This window comes from Hippocampus bargibanti, linkage group LG07, assembly GCF_051943395.1.
Source record: "Hippocampus bargibanti isolate YZ-2025 linkage group LG07, ASM5194339v1, whole genome shotgun sequence".
NCBI lineage: Eukaryota > Metazoa > Chordata > Actinopteri > Syngnathiformes > Syngnathidae > Hippocampus > Hippocampus bargibanti.
The window spans coordinates 2,742,501-2,758,181 of record NC_142740.1 but is presented as its reverse complement, the minus strand read 5'-3'; the positions used below and the strand labels follow the sequence as shown (position 1 = coordinate 2,758,181).

The 15,681-nt window shown below is 35.8% G+C and overlaps 3 protein-coding genes across 7 annotated transcripts in view; 1 reads left to right on the top strand and 2 right to left on the bottom strand.

The window, feature by feature from the left end:
• Nucleotides 1-2,342, top strand: part of wwc3 (WWC family member 3) — a 51,180-nt gene extending 48,838 nt beyond the window's left edge. Inside the window, exons 19-21 of the mRNA XM_089001498.1 lie at nucleotides 100-453; nucleotides 525-652; nucleotides 1,710-2,342. Of these exons, the coding sequence (XP_088857624.1) occupies nucleotides 100-453; nucleotides 525-652; nucleotides 1,710-1,782 (555 nt within the window). The 3' untranslated portion in view covers nucleotides 1,783-2,342. The remainder of the gene's footprint in view (nucleotides 1-99; nucleotides 454-524; nucleotides 653-1,709) is intronic.
• A 717-nt stretch (nucleotides 2,343-3,059) lies between these two features.
• traf3ip2l (TRAF3 interacting protein 2-like) lies at nucleotides 3,060-12,674 on the bottom strand. 2 transcript variants are annotated; one of them, XM_089000963.1, is made up of 10 exons: nucleotides 11,228-12,674; nucleotides 9,580-9,646; nucleotides 8,696-9,231; nucleotides 8,584-8,623; nucleotides 7,713-7,777; nucleotides 7,546-7,643; nucleotides 6,342-6,410; nucleotides 4,845-4,961; nucleotides 4,689-4,763; nucleotides 3,060-3,548 (listed from the first exon to the last, which is right to left on the bottom strand). In XM_089000963.1, the coding sequence occupies exons 2-10, from the start codon at nucleotides 9,606-9,608 to the stop codon at nucleotides 3,402-3,404; spliced, it is 1,176 nt and encodes a 391-aa protein (XP_088857089.1). In that variant the 5' UTR covers nucleotides 9,609-9,646; nucleotides 11,228-12,674; the 3' UTR covers nucleotides 3,060-3,401. The 2 variants fall into 2 exon arrangements, with proteins under 2 accessions (XP_088857089.1, XP_088857090.1); XM_089000964.1 differs by having other exon boundaries at nucleotides 3,064-3,548; nucleotides 8,584-8,620; nucleotides 11,228-12,665.
• A 479-nt stretch (nucleotides 12,675-13,153) lies between these two features.
• The window catches only part of chd1l (chromodomain helicase DNA binding protein 1 like), a 21,700-nt gene continuing 19,172 nt past the window's right edge, over nucleotides 13,154-15,681 (bottom strand). For 3 of the 4 annotated variants that reach the window (XM_089000959.1, XM_089000960.1, XM_089000962.1), the window contains 3 exons: nucleotides 15,468-15,665; nucleotides 14,597-14,681; nucleotides 13,154-13,593 (listed from right to left, as the gene is read on the bottom strand). In XM_089000959.1, the coding sequence (XP_088857085.1) occupies nucleotides 13,471-13,593; nucleotides 14,597-14,681; nucleotides 15,468-15,665 (406 nt within the window). In that variant the 3' untranslated portion in view covers nucleotides 13,154-13,470. Of the gene's footprint in view, nucleotides 13,594-14,596; nucleotides 14,682-15,467; nucleotides 15,666-15,681 lie in introns of those variants that run through there. The other variant, XM_089000961.1, reaches the window with a different exon arrangement.

Sequence of the window (15,681 nt, the reverse complement as noted above, 5' to 3'; positions counted from 1 at the left end):
ATGTTGTTGCATAAAACATGGGGCGCCTCCTAAAACTTGATGCCAAAGTGGCGCTCCTCAATGTTGTTTTTGTTTCCTTTTCTGGGTTTGCGCCATCAGCTGTACCGCAGCGACAGCGACAGTTCCACCCTCCCCAAGAAATCTCCGTTTGTGCGCAACACCCTGGAGCGACGGACGCTGCGCTACAAGCAACAGCAGCAGCAGCAGCAGCAGCAGCAGCAGTCGCACCGCCGCTCGCTGGCCGAGCAGCCCACTCGCACCTCGCTGGACCTGGAGCTGGACCTCCAGGCCTGCAGGACGCGCCAGAGGCAGCTGAGCGAGGAGCTGGCCGCCCTGCGGGAACTCAAGCTGCGTCTGGAGGAGAGCGCGCCCCCTCGCGCGCCCGCCGACGCCCCCCACTGGGCCCTGAGGGACCAGCGCTTCCGATGCCTGCTCAGGGAGGCCCACAGACAGGTCAGGCGGACGTCGCCCTGACAACAACAAAAACAACTACAAAATGGCGCTTTGTCACGTGACTATTTTAGGCGGGTCAGAGCGAGCGTGAGCAGCGGCAGGAAGAAGAAGTCGGGAGGAGGCTGAGGAAGGCCTCCAAAGAGCTGCTCCACATGAGGGGCCACGGCCACAAGGAACCGCTTCCCGTTCACACTTTCAGGTCAACACCTTTTTACCAAAAGAAACAAACACACACACACACAGACAGACAGACAGATTTCTGTCTGTCTGTCTTTCTATCTTTTTCTTTTTTTCTTCCTGTTTCTTTTCTTTTCTTTCTTCATTTCTTCATTTCTTTCTTTCTCTTTTTCTCTTTTTTTCTTTTTTCTTTTTCTTTGTTTCTTTTCTTTCTTTCTCTTTTTTTCCTTTCTTTCTTTCTTTGTTTCTTTTTTTACTTTCTTTTTTTTTTTTCTTTTTTCTTTTTTTCCCTTTTTTTTTTTTTTTTTCCTTTTTTTCTTTTTCTTTCTTGTTTTCTTTCTCTTTTTTCTTTTCTTTTTCTTTCTTTTTTTCTCTCTTTCTTTGTTTCTTTCTTTCTCTTTTTTTTCTTTTTCTTTCTCTTTTCTTTCTTTTTTTCTTTTTTACTTTTTTTTCTTTCGTTTTTTCTTTTTCTTTTTATCTTTCTTTTTTCTCTTTTACTTTTTTTTCTTTCGTTTTTTTCTTTTTCTTTTTTTCTTCTTTTCTTTTATCTTTGTTTCTTTCTTTTTTTCTCTTTTTTCTTTGATTTTTCGTTCTTTCTTTTTTTCTTTCCTTGTTTCTTCTTAATTTTCTTTTCCTTTTTTCCTTTGTTTATTTCTTTTTTTTCTTTCATTTTTTCTTTTTGTTCATTTTTTTCTTTTCTTTTTTTTCTTCTTCTTTTTTTCTTTCTTTTTTTTTTCTTTCGTTTTTTTCTTTTTTTCTTCTTTTGTTTTCTCTTTCTTTCTTTTTTTCTTTGATTTTTCGTTCTTTCTTTTCTTTCTTTCTTTTCTTTTCTTTCTCTTTCCTTGTTTCTTTTCTTTCTTTTCTTTTCCTTTTTTTCCTTTGTTTATTTCTTTTTTCCTTTGTATGTGTTTATTTTACGTACCTGTGATGTAACCAGCCTGCGCTCTCACCCTCAAATCAAATGAAATTTCCATTTTTATGGCTCACGCCATAACGTACAAAAATGATCACGTGAAATGTGTTTCCCGGCAGTCGTTGTGACTCCAATCGATTTTTTTTTTTTTTTTTTTTCTCCGCAGAGAGAAAATGGCTTTTTTCACCAGACCGAGGTTCAACTTACACGTACCTCCTTTGCCGGCTGACGACGTGTGACCTGAGCGACCGCCCCCCCACTCCCCTACGTCACATGACATGAAGTATTTGTGCTATTTTCCACACATCTGCACGCACGCACATAGGAAGGCAGGAAGTGTTTGTGTGTCATGAAGAAACTTATTCCTGCCAGTGGTCTACTGCTTACTAGGCAGGAACAAAAAGTTTGAAAAAAAAAACAACAAAAAAAAAAAAAAAACACAAAAGCTACTTACTGTACTGTAATTTATTTTATAGTACTTTTTTTTCCTTGAAGGAAATTCGGAAAATTAAAAAAAAAAAAACGCTTCCTGCTTTTTTTAAGTGTATTTTGTAGCTTTGGAACAAATAGCACTTCAGTGTTTATACTTATCTTTCAAACGCAATGTATTTACATCCAGTGTCATTTTGTAATCCAGCTTTATTACTGATGTTTTTTTTTGTTATGAAAATTAATATTATTTCATGTACTTTTCAATATACAGATGAAACACTGTATTCAGATTTTTTTTTCTAATGATGTCCGTATAAGCATCTGCAGTGTTACCTCTTTTTTGGTGAAAATAAAGACTATTAAACTAGTTGTGTTCATACTGCCTACTTGATATCTAATTTACAACAGATTATTTTCTTCCAGACAGTGGCTTTTTTTAGGTGTTCATTACATGTTTTTTACATGTAATTTTTTAATTAATTTAATTATTTGAATTACAAGTAATTTATTTAAATAAAATTAATTACATGAATTAATAAATATTTAAATTATATTAATATTTAAATTAAATTACAAATTTAATTACAACTATTTAAAAAATAAATACAATTACAAAGTAATTCATTTAGTTTAATTATGTTAATTAAAAATTATTTAAAATTAATTCAATAAATTTATATAAATAAATATAATTAAATTAATTAAATATTTAAATTACAAATTTAATTAATAAAATTTATTACAATTAATTTACTTATTTTAATTAATAAAAATTGATTACAATTAATTTACTTATTTTAATTAATTAAAAATACTTTAATTAAATAAAATTAATTTATATAAAATTACTTACATTAATTAATACATATTTAAATTTAATAAAAATAATTAAAATTTATTTTAAAATATAACATTAATTAAAAATGTATGTATTTTTTTTTTTACATGTAATTTACATTTTTTTACATTACATGTAAGGTGTCTTTACATGTTTCGGCGTGTACTTCCGAACGACAACAACGAACCCGTCGCGTGACGAGTGACCCCATTTTGACTGGAAGGAGTGCAGATGGGTTCGTTGAAAAACCGCTAGCTCCGCACCTTCACGCCGATGACGGTTTTTCGAGATAAAAGTGGAAACACAGAAGAAGAAAAAAACGAATCCTATTGCGTATTTTTTAAATAGAGCAAAACATGTTTATTGTAAAGTTAAGATTCTACTTGGCAATTCTGAAATCCTCAGACACAAAAAAAAAATATGGAATCAAAAAGTCTCAAAAAATGTCTTTTCATCTTTCATCTTATTATTGTAAATTGTAATGTTGTAAACACCCCCTCTGTGCCCCCCAAACACTTCCTGTCACCTCGAAGGTCCCTGGCGACGATTGTTTCAAAGCATTATTATTATTATTATTATAAAAGGGTTCTATATGGGAATGGAGACGATGGTGGGCAGTTCTCCGATGGGTGGCGGGTTGTACTTCTCGACCCTCATTAGCCGTCGCAGGATGTCGTCGCGGTCGCGAGGCCAACCGTACACGTGCGTGTTCAGGAGCCAGTTGGGAACGTGACGCTGCGGAGTGGCCAAAGACAAAGGGTTAAAAAGCCTAACGGATAAATCTGGACCGTAGGAAATATTGTTTTTAGTTTATGATTATATATTACATGATATATTTTATCTTTTTTTTTGTTGATTTTTGACATGGTGCGTTTTCTCTGTTTTGGGTAGTTAAAAAAGGGATCCCCCAAGGCTCAATCCCGGGACCTATTTTAATTTCAATTAGTTTGCCATTCTGAAAAGAACGATCAGTGATACCTTGGCGTACGAACTTAATTGGTTCTCAGACAGAGTGTGTAAGGCGAAAAGTGTGTATCCCAAAAATTAATGTCCCATAGGAAAACATTAAAATGAGAATAATCCGTTCCCAGGTCCCCATAAAACATAATTTTCTACTTTCTAAGTTTCTATTTACTAATTTTCTAAGCCTTAAAACTACACAAAATATAACTAATTTTATGTCCAATAAATGTGCCATGGTATTATAATTAAAGAAATAAACTGTACTATATAATAAAGTGGTTTTATTGACCTTTGAGATGGTTGTTGATGGAATGGAGTGACCGGTTTCCACAGCATTAAACACTTGATGAGGAACGTAGCCTTCTTCTTTCACCATCTTGAGGAATGATCCCTCGTAGGTGCTTTCTCTGCGATAATTTTACCTAGTTCCTCATCAATTGTGTTCTGTTTAGCTGGGTTGACAGCTTTTTGCATCAAGTGTACAGATGGCTTGTGCGGGTTATTTGTGGAGCTTGATTGATGGCATATTTTAACCTTGCAGTCTACACTCTAACTTTGAAGTATCAAAGTTGAATCAGAGTTTTCTATCATTTGCTCACTCTGTCGTCTGCCTCTCTCTTTAATGTTTAACCCCACCCCCACCCTTCCTGCTGCGTTCTTGACCAATCACGTAGCTTTAACCGAAGATTGGGGGCGGGGAATAGAGGACAAAAAAAAGTCATCTGCCATTTCCTCGTTCAGAGAAGGGGCTCATGGGCAAACGACACATCACTCATTGTGGCAGCTCCGTGTGTATCTCGAAAAACAGTTTGTATGCCAAGGTAAAATGTTCATAAATGTAACGTTCGTAAACCGAAAAGTACGTAAGCCGAGGGGTTCGTAAACCGAGGTATCACTGTAATTCAGTCTTACCTTTTTGGCCCCCGGGAACAAAATGGGAATGAAGCGGAAATTCTTGCTTCCGTTCTGGATGAACTCATTCTGAAGCTGAATGAAAAGAATCAATGCAGTTAATAAGAAGTGTGGGGGGGGGGTGGATTTTCCATTCGGTGCAATTTGTTGGGGGACCTGTTTGTGGATGTAGACGGTATTGCAAGTCCTCTCGTCGTTGTCCAGGCCGACGTGGGAGGTGCTGACCGTCTCGTGGTACTTTGGGCTGATGATGATAATGATCAGGTACTCTTTCTGAGGGGGATGGACGGTAATGGTCAGTTTGAACTACCGACAAAAATAAATCAAGAAATAGATAAATAAATAAAAATAAGGCATGAAAGAAATAAGATGAATGCAAGGAAAAAAAATACAAGGTAAAATAATACATGAAACAAATATGAAAAAAAACACTCAAAAAATACACAAATTAATTAAACGAAAAACATAATACACAAAAAAATACTAAATAAATAAACAAAAAAATAATACATGACAAAATATATACATAAATAATAAATGTTTGAAAAATGTAATACACAAATAAATAAATAATACATGGAATAATAATAATACGAAATAGATAGATAGTTAAACAAATAAATAAACAAACAATACGTGTAAAAATAATACACAAAATAAATACATCAATACATAAATAAATAAAAATACTCAAATAATATGCGCATACATTGAATAAATAAATAAATACACACATGCATAAATAACTACATATATCAATGAATAAATAAATAAATAAATACACAATGCGTGTAAAAATAATACACAAAATAAATAAATACATAAATAAATAAAGATAAATAAATAAAAATAAATACTCCAAATAATATGCACATAAATAAATAAATACATACATACATAAATACATATAAATGAATAAATAAACAAATACATACATACACACATACATAAATGAATCAATGAATAAATAAACAAATAAATACATACATACATAACTACATATATCAATGAATAAATAAATAAATAAATACACAATGCGTGTAAAAATAATACACAAAATAAATAAATACATCAATACATAAAGATAAATAAATAAAAATAAATACTCAAAAAAATAATATGCGCGTAAATAAATAAATACATACATACACACATACATAAATGAATCAATGAATAAATAGACAAATAAATACATAAGTAACTACATAAATACATTAATAAATAAATACATAAATAAATAAATAAATACACAATGCGTGTAAAAATAATACACAAAATAAATACATCAAGACATAAATAAAGATAAATAAATAAAAATAAATACTAAAAAAATAATATGCGCATAAATAAATAAATACATACATACACACATACATAAATACATATATAAATGAATCAATGAATAAATAAACAAATACATACATAAATAACTACATAAATACATATATATAAATGAATCAACGAATAAAATAAATAACTAGATAAATAAATAAAAATGAACACTCCAAAAATAATATGTGCATATATTAAAGAAATAAATGAATACATGAATACACGAATAAATAAATAAACAAATAAATGAATAAATGAATAAATAGACAGACAGACAGACAGATTGTCCAAAAAGAGGATGTGGCGAGTGCGCGTGCTTACTTGGCTGAGGTAGCGTTCCATGAAGTCGATCTCGCTGATGCTGCGGAACTGCTGCTCGAATATGTCAATCTGAAAGCAACACATATTCAAGTGCGGCGTTAACGTTCAAGCTTGCTTTTTTTTTTTCTACTAATACATGTCATACATATTTTAAGGTCTTTTTAATGCAACAAAAAGTTGGAAAACCATTGACACACTTAAAGGACAACCGACACCTCCGGACATGTTGTGTCCATAATTTGTAAAATGACTTCAAATGACTTCTACTGAGCGTATTTTACAAAGATTCCATGACATATAGCTATATTTGACGTTTTAAGACGCGTGCTGAATATTCAGGAAGTCTTGTTTTTGAGTTGATGACGATGCCCTAAGTGACGTCACTGAAGGAACGCCCCTGACCGAGAAAGCGACACGCAATGCATCTTGGGTACTTTTTTTCATCTGAAAACACCGTGTTGATGACAAAATTAGAAGGAAAACACATAAATAACGCAATGGTGAATTGTTGTGTGTTGCACCAAGACTACTATTTGATACTAGTTGACACAAATTGCCAGCAGACAAATCAGCCCATTTCAACGGAGCTTGGGCGCCATCTTGTGCATTTTCTGGGACGCTACATTACTGTCATTGACAGCTCGAATTGACATGGGAGGACTCCTTTAATGGATTGCAAACATGTATGCTTTCCTCTTCGGAACTATTTGAATCATATTCATAACTGGATGAGTAACAAGAAAGCATCTTCTCCCAATCTGAAGCCATTGTTTTGATTCTGGAGCAAGGCAGTTTGTGAAGGAGTATCCTGGCGTGATGTCACGAACAAGGGGGCGGGACCTTCTGAAACTCGCCATTTCCGGGTTCATTTTGAAGTAATTTTGGGACACTTTAAATATTTTTTTTATTGGTGTTTTGCATTTGACTAAAAATATCATATTGCGTGTTTTGGGTATTTTAGATGCTATAAAACGTTTTTATGATGTCAGTTAGGAAACAAAAAAAATGGTGTCGGTTTTCCTTTAAGTGTGTCATCAACTTTTTTTTAATGCTAACGATACACATTATTTCCAATAGTTGTTTACAGTTTAACTCATCAAAAGATCTCCACAAAATAAAAATAAAAATAGGAAAGTACACGACCCAAAGTGAGCAAAATTGAGAATGGGGGGGAAAAAGCATGTTGCAAATAAAAATGTCGTACGTGGGTGTCAAAGCCGTTGTGTCGCAGCAGGGCCACAAACTTGATGATCTCGCTGACGTGCGCGTCGTCGTCCGCCTCGTACGTGACGAACACTTTCCCTGAACACGCGACGCTGCAAGGTTAAAATGGGGTTCCATCGCGCTATTTTTTTCCACATGCTTACTTACTCTGTGCCAGGGACAACGACATGCTGTGCGTCGGTGGCTTCTCGCCGGGGGGAATGCTGTGGCCCCTACAGCAAAAAAAAAAAAAAAATACAATAAAGATAAAAATGAATGAAACATTTAGCATAAAATGCTACGACATACGAGTCATCGTCGTTCTCTCAGAGAGAACTTATGTTTATTATTATAATAATAATAATCCATTTATTTCTAAGCACCTTTCAAAACTCTCAAGGTCACTTTACAGTCACAGGATGTGTTTTTCTGTGGGTGAGCAGCGGCAGCCACACGCACCAGCGTTCCCTCAACCCGGAAGTAACTCAAATAGATAGAAAGCTAACTAGCTAACAGATGCCTTGGATACACACACTTTTTACTCACTGTGTGTGTGTGTTTGTTTGTATTATGGTTCTTGTGAGGACCACCACAACTTTATACCATACATATTGAGGACATTTTTGACAAGTGAGTGTTTGTATTACTATTCTTGCGAGGACCGCAATGTGCATGCGTGTGTGTGTTTGTATTACCATTCTTGTGAGGACCACCACAACTTTATACCATACATAGTGAGGACATTTTTGACAAGTGAGTGTTTGTATTACTATTCTTGCGAGGACCGCAATGTGCATGCGTGTGTGTGTTTGTATTACCGTTCTTGTGAGGACCACCACGATTTTATACCATACATAGTGAGGACATTTTTGACGAGTGAGTGTTTGTATTACTGTTCTTGTGAGGACCATAATGTGTATGCGTGTGTTTGTATTACTATTCCTGTGAGGACCACAATGATGTGTGTGTGTGTGTGTGTGTGTGTGTGTGTGTGTGTGTGTGTGTGTGTATAAAGATTTCAAAAGCAAAATGAACTCACATTGGAGTGACTCTGCCCCAAGGAGGTCTGCAATCACCTGCTTGTTGCCAAAACAACCAAAGCTGAGAACAGGATAAGAAAATCAGGGCGGCAACAACAAGTCAACACTCACATTGCTGGGGGGCGTAAGCCACTTGGTTCTGATGCCGCGCTAGCTTGACGGCGCCCCCGGCGGTGGCGTCAGAGGGACATTGGGCCCAGCAGGCGGCACCCGGAGGCGAACACATGTACGGCGGCAGCGTCAGGTGCCGGATAGGCGGCTCGGAGCGCAGCGAGCACGGCTGCTCCAGGCTCAATTTGCGTCCGCCGGATCGGAAGCTTTGGCCGCAGCAGCTGCAAAGTTCTTTGGGCTCCGACCCGGATTGGAGTTCGCCACTGGGATATCCCGACCAGTCGCCGGACAAACCGGACTGCTGCGGCCAGCTGCCGTCCGCCAGGCTCGGAAACGGAGTCAGCGGGAAGGAACCGTCGCTCAGGTCCAGGCAGGGATTGATATCAGTGTCGCGTTCTGCGTCCCGCTCCAAATTTGGCCCGGAGGAGGCGCCGCATGCCCAGGGGTCCGATTTAGGGGTGGGGGTGGTTTCTCGCTGTTCGGCGCTCATGGTTTCATCGTCCTCTTGCGGCGTGTTGCTTTTGCTCAGGAACCAACTGGGGAGGAAGGCTTTTTACAATTCAACACCCATTTCGACTGTATGACTCAAAGATACCATAGGGGGCCACAGGCGCCAGCGACCCGGAAGTAACTCAAATAGATAGCAAGCTCGCTAGCTAGTGAATAGATAGCTAATAGCCAGCAAATAGATAGCTAATAGCCAGCAAATAGATAGCTAATACCTAGCGAATAGATAGCTAGTGTAAGACACCTTAGATAGTCTTCTTTCATCAGAAAAATAACATTAATTCCTAAGTTACACGGGTCTGCAGTTATCTGAGCTTGAAAGGGGGGCGGCAGTCCATCATTTTACCGAGTAAAAAGCAAGTGAGTATATCACTCACCTATTTGGAGATTTGCAAGCCGGAAGCATGATGGAGCTTCCTCACGTCCATGTGTGTTCACACCGCACTTGACATAAAAATAAACAAAAACAAAAAAAATACTTTGAGTATTTCTGTTGAAGACGAAATGTAACATTTACTCCATTTCATTTGGTTATAATTTCGCCGCGATGAATTGTTGAGTGAACGCTGGCGCGTGAGGCTGCCGCTGCTCACCCACAGAAAAACGTATCCTGTGATTGTAAAGTGACTTTTGAGAGTTTTGAAAGGCTCTTATAAATGAAATTATTATTATTATTATTATTATTATTTTAAAGGGACAAACTGCACTCACCATAGTTTTGTTGTAATTTACGTTTTGCTTTGACATTTGAATTTTCGCCACAAGGCATATAGTCTTTATCCTTCATGAGATACGGCTAATAACACTGCTTTTTTTCTTCGTTTTTTTACGATATTTATATTATAATTTGTAATTTAATTTATATAATAATTTGTACAAGTGCGCACTGATTTTTAAATGCTTACAGCCTACATTCGAAATCTGTACGTTTTCTTTTCTTGTTTTGATTTTGGCACCGTGACAATGCACCGAATTGATCTGTTTGCCGTTTAATCGAGAGAATCACGCGTTACAATTAGCATGAAAAGCTACAAGCCTATTAATAAACAATTTTTGACTCGAAACAAAACCACACACTGCATATATACCAATAAATTCACATTTTTTTTTTGTTTTAATGGTTCTTTTTGTTTCATTTCACATACGCTATATAAAACGTAAGATTAGTCACCATTTTGTCAGAGCAGACGGCATTATTTGTAAGCTTGCCAACCGTCTCAGGTTGACAGGTATGGTGGTATGCACAACTGGAGGCTCAAGATAATATCCAGGTCGAAATTGTGGCAAAAAAAAACGTTTACTTATTGTTATTTGCATGACAAAAAACAAAAACAAAACACCAACGATGCTAGTTGTTAGCCCATATATGGAGTTTATCGTGATGCGTTTACAGTACGTCCGTTTTTATTAGTTTATTCTAGACATTTTTATGGTTGTTTTAATACTCAATTAATATTTTTATTCTTTTTATGTTCACCAGTTAATTTGTAATTCGATCAATTCAGTCGATTTGTGTCACACACACGAAAAAAATCAAGTACACACACTGGGATTTTCTGTCTGTTTTTGAATTAGTTAACAATACATATATAATAATAATAATTTTTATAAGCGCCTTTCAAAACTCTCACGGACACGTTAGTCACAGGATATTTTTTTTCTGCGGGCGAGCAGCGGCAGCCACACGCGCCAGCGTTCACTCAACCCGAAAAATGTATCTTATTTCTGACAGCTTGTTTGAAGCACTAATTTGCCATTTTCCCCTCTAAATATCTTGCCATATTTTCTTGTTTCAATATATTTTCAGGAACATTAAGTGCTAATTTTCAGCAATGAAGTTGACCCATTTGCGATGGCGTCGATTCAAAAGCTAACTACCACTCAAACCAGTCATTTGAAAACCGCAAACATAATTTTTCCTTCGCTTGAGAAAAGAACTTTCGCTTGTGTTGTCACAATATTATTCAAGTGGCCCTTTTTTGCGGTCGTACAAGGTACAAAGTGAAATAAAAACAACTCGCTTACCTTCGCTGCAGCCTGCGATGGTTTGTGAAAAGCTTAACCGACGACGCCCAATTCAACTCGGTAGCCGGAAAACAAGCTCGATGTGCGGCTACTTTATGGGGATTCGTACGCTGTGTGGTACCCCCCCGTCTTCGGTTCGGTCTTGTTTTGTGATTTGATGTCAAGTGTACTCGTTGGGTGTGTGTGTTTGTGTGGCTTTCCTTTCCAAGTCACGCCCGCCGACTACTTCCCACGCAGCGTCAGGTATTTTACTCAACTTTAAAATACGTTGGTGGTTTTGTTTTATCGTTTATTAGTGTACACTTGATATTCAGTTTAAAGGACAACCGACACCATTTTTTTTGTTTCCTAACTGACATCAGAAAAACGTTTTATAGCATCTAAAATACCCAAAACACGCAGTATATTTTTAGTCAAATGCAAAACACCAATAAAAATGACTTAAAGTGTCCCAAAACTACTTCAAAATGACCCCCAAAATTGCGAGTTTCCTTGCTCTAGAATCAAAACAATGGCTTCAGATTCGGAGAAGATGCTTTCTTGTTACTCATCCAGTTATGAATATGATTCAAATAGTTCTGAAGAGGAAAGTATAAATGTTTGCAATCGATTAAAGAAGTCCTTCCTGATCAATTCGAGCTGTTAGTACTCCAATGTAGAGTCCCAGAAAATGCACAAGATAGCGCCCAAGCTCTGTTGGAAATGGGCTGATTTTTCTGCAGGGAATTTGTGTCAAATAGTTTTATGGGAGCACAAGTCAATAAAGTCAATTAAAAAATACATTAAAATAAAAATCCTGTAACTGTAAAGTGTCCTTGAGAGTTTTGAAAGGTGCTTATAAATGAAATGTATTATCATTATTCTCATCTCATCTCATTTTACGTACCGCTTATTCCCCATTAGGGTCGCGGATTATCATTATTATTATATAGTATTATTATTATTATTAAAGATGAACCATTCCTGCTTCATTGACAAAGGACAAGACGATAGAACCCAATGATGCGTGGTCCAAGCACAGATCCCTGTGGGACTTCCACACATTGCTTCTTGATAACCAATCTGGAGTCAATACATATTTTAGAAACCCTATTTCAGGATATGGTGAACCAGTTCCATACAAATCCACACTAAAATTTAATAGTACAAAAACAATAACTTCATGCACATGTGCCAAAAAAAGTTGAAAAAACATTGTGAAAACATAAAAAAAACGTTGAAAATGTTGAGAAATTTGTTGAAAATGTTGAAAAAAATAATGACAATTGTGAAAAAAATGTAAAAAAATGTTGAAAATGTTGAAAAAGTTGAAAAAAAATGTTCACAATTGTGAAAAAAAGTTAAAAAAAAAATTGAAATTGTGAAGAAAAATGTTTAAAAAAATTGAAAATGTAAAAAAAATGTAAAACAAATTGTTGAAAATGTTGAAAAAAATGTTCACAATTGTGAAAAAAATGTTTAAAAAAATGTTGAAAATGTAAAAAAATAATGTTGAAAAAAAATATTGAAAATGGTGAAAAAAAATTTAAACATTGTTGAAATTGTGAAAAAATGTTGAGAAAAAATGTTGAAAATGTTGAGAAATTTGTTAAAAATGTTGAGAAAATTTTTGAAATTGTGAAAAAAATGTTGACAATTGTGAAAAAATGTTTAAAAAAATGTTGAAAATGTTGACAAAAAATATTGAAAATGGTGAAAAAATATGTAAAAATTGTTGCATTTTTTTTTAATTTATTTGAAATCGTGAAAAAAATGTACAAAAAAAAGTTGAAAAAAAAGTTGAAAATGTTGAGAAAATTGTTAAGAAGATTTTTGAAAATGTGGAAAAAAATGTTGAAAATTGTGAAAAAAAATGTAAAGATTACGCAGCCAATTTCGGCAAAACCGCCTCAAAACCCCGATGATATACTCATGTGTCAATAATAGTTGAAAAAAAGCAAGCCATAAAGCTTTAATTTGAAAATCTGCGATCATGGAAATCTTCCCGTTGATCTTTTTTTTTTTAAACATAAATCGGAAACCCTTTTTTCTTAAAGTATGTCTGTAGGCGCAACCGCAACCCCAGAAGCAAAACACATTTTTGTCATTGTACGCACTTGAAGTCAGCGGTAATCAATCACTTTCTGACAGTTAGCATCATCATCAAAGTGTCTCCGGGTCGATCCAGACACAGATTTTTGACGAGTGAATTTGTTTATGGCGCTCACCTTTTTTTGTAAAACACACAGACACGTTATGTGTTGTTATGTAAGGACGTGTGTAAAGCATGCGGTGTGGACTTGTTTCTGTTGGGAGAAGCAGGCCTCCAGCCATTCTTTGCGCACTGGAACGGCCCGATCGTAGCGTTGCGTCACCTCCCGGAGTTCCTGTTTGGGCACACAGCAAAAAAAAAAAAAAAAAAAAATGAAGAACCCCCAAAATAATTAGCTTAAATATTAGAGATATTAATAATAATAATAATAATACATTTCATTTCTAAGCGCCTTTCAAAAGCGGGCAGCCACACGCGCCCAGCTAATAGCTAGTTAATATCTAGCTATCCAGATAGCTAGCTAGACAGGTAGTGAATAGCTAGCTAGCTAGATAACCAGCTAATTAGTCAGATAGCTAAGAGACAGCAAATAGATAGATAGATAGATAGATAGATAGATAGATAGATAGATAGATAGATAGATAGATAGATAGATAGATAGATAGCCAGCTAGATAGTTAGATAGATAGATAGCTAATAGAGAGCCAATACATAGCTAGCTAGCCAGCTAGTTAGATAGCTAATATTATTATTATTAATAATAGACAGCAAATAGATAGCTAGCTAGATAGCCAGCTAGATAGTTAGATAGCTAATAGACAGAAAATAAATATAGCTAGCCAGCTAGTTAGTTAGATAGCTAATAGAGAGCAAATGGATAGCTAGCTAGCTAGCCAGCTAGTTAGTTAGAGAGCTAATAGACAGCAAATGGATAGCTAGCTAGATAGCCAGCTAGATAGCTAATAGACAGCAAATAGCTGGCTAGCTAGCTAACCAGCTAGTTAGTTAGATTGCTAATAGACAGCTAGCTAGGTAGCCAGCTAGTTAGTTTGAGAGCTAATAGACAGCAAATGTATAGCTAGCTAGATAGCCAGCTATATAGTTAGATAGCTAATAGACAGCAAATAGCTAGCTAGCTAACAAGCTAGTTAGTTAGATTGCTAATAGACAGCAAATGGATAGCTAGCTAGGTAGCCAGCTAGTTAGTTTGAGAGCTATTAGACAGCAAATAGCTAGCTAGCTAGCCAGCTAGTTAGTTAGATAGCTATTATTATTATTAATAGACAGCAAATAGCTAGCTAGATAGCCAGCTAGATAGATAGCTAATAGAAAGCAACCTGAGAGTGGACTTGGTGCTCCAACTCAGCGACGATGTGCGTCACCTCGTCGCTCATCACTTCCTCTTCGTCGCCATCGTAAGTGCACCGCCGTTAAGGAAATATCGAACCGCAAAATTTGTAAAGAAATCGTAATAATAATAATAATAATAATAATAATAATAATAATAATAATCCATTTCATTTATAAGCGCCTTTCAAAACTCTCAAGGTCACTTTACAGTCACAGGATAAGTTTTTCAGTGGGTGAGCCAGCGTTCATTCAACCCGGAAGTAACTCAAATAGATCAAAAGCTAGCTAGCTAGCTAATATATAGCTAATAAAAAAATAAACAATACATTTCATTTATAAGTGCCTTTCAAATCTCTCAAGGTCACTTTACAGTCACAGGATAAGTTTTTCAGTGGGTGAGCCGCGGCAGCCACATGCGCCAGCGTTCACTCAACCCGGAAGTAACTCAAATAGATCAAAAGCTAGCAAGCTAATAAAAAAAATAAACAATACATTTCATTTATAAGTGCCTTTCAAATCTCTCAAGGTCACTTTATAGTCACAGGATCAGTTTGATAGCTAGCTAGGTACCTACATAGCTATATAGCTAATAATAATAATAATAATAATAATAATAATAATAATAATAATAATAATAATAATAATAATAATAATAATAATCTTTTCCATTTGGCTTTTCCCTTCAGGGGTCAATAATAATAATAATAATAATAATAATAATAATAATAATAAAATTATGATTTATAATTGAAGAAAATAAAATAATATCATAAAATAGAAGAATTGATTATTTCCAGTGTCTGTGTGTACATGACCCCCAAACCCCTTCACCCCAGATGCGGTTCTCAAGGATATGTGATGAGGTAGCGGGCCAGTTTCTTCCTATCCGTTGCCATCAAGTTGTAGAAAAACACACGGACGCCCCTCATGAAACTCGGCAGCTCAGAGGTGGTCCGGGGAGAGGACGGGCCCGCCTGTTGGGCGTTTGCGGTCGAGCTGTGCGCCTTGGTTCCAGAGGAGGAAGCCATGTTTTTGCCACTGCGATTGTGATAGTATCTGTTAGCTTAGATTC

Coding starts and splice junctions, on each gene's coding strand:
- traf3ip2l (XM_089000963.1), bottom strand. CDS start 9,608: ATGCTTCCGGCTTGCAAATCTCCAAATAG. Junction 6,411..7,545: donor ACAACGGCTTTGACACCCAC/GTACGACATTTT, acceptor TGTTGCTTTCAG/ATTGACATATTCGAGCAGCA. Junction 3,549..4,688: donor TGTTCCCGGGGGCCAAAAAG/GTAAGACTGAAT, acceptor GCCACTCCGCAG/CGTCACGTTCCCAACTGGCT.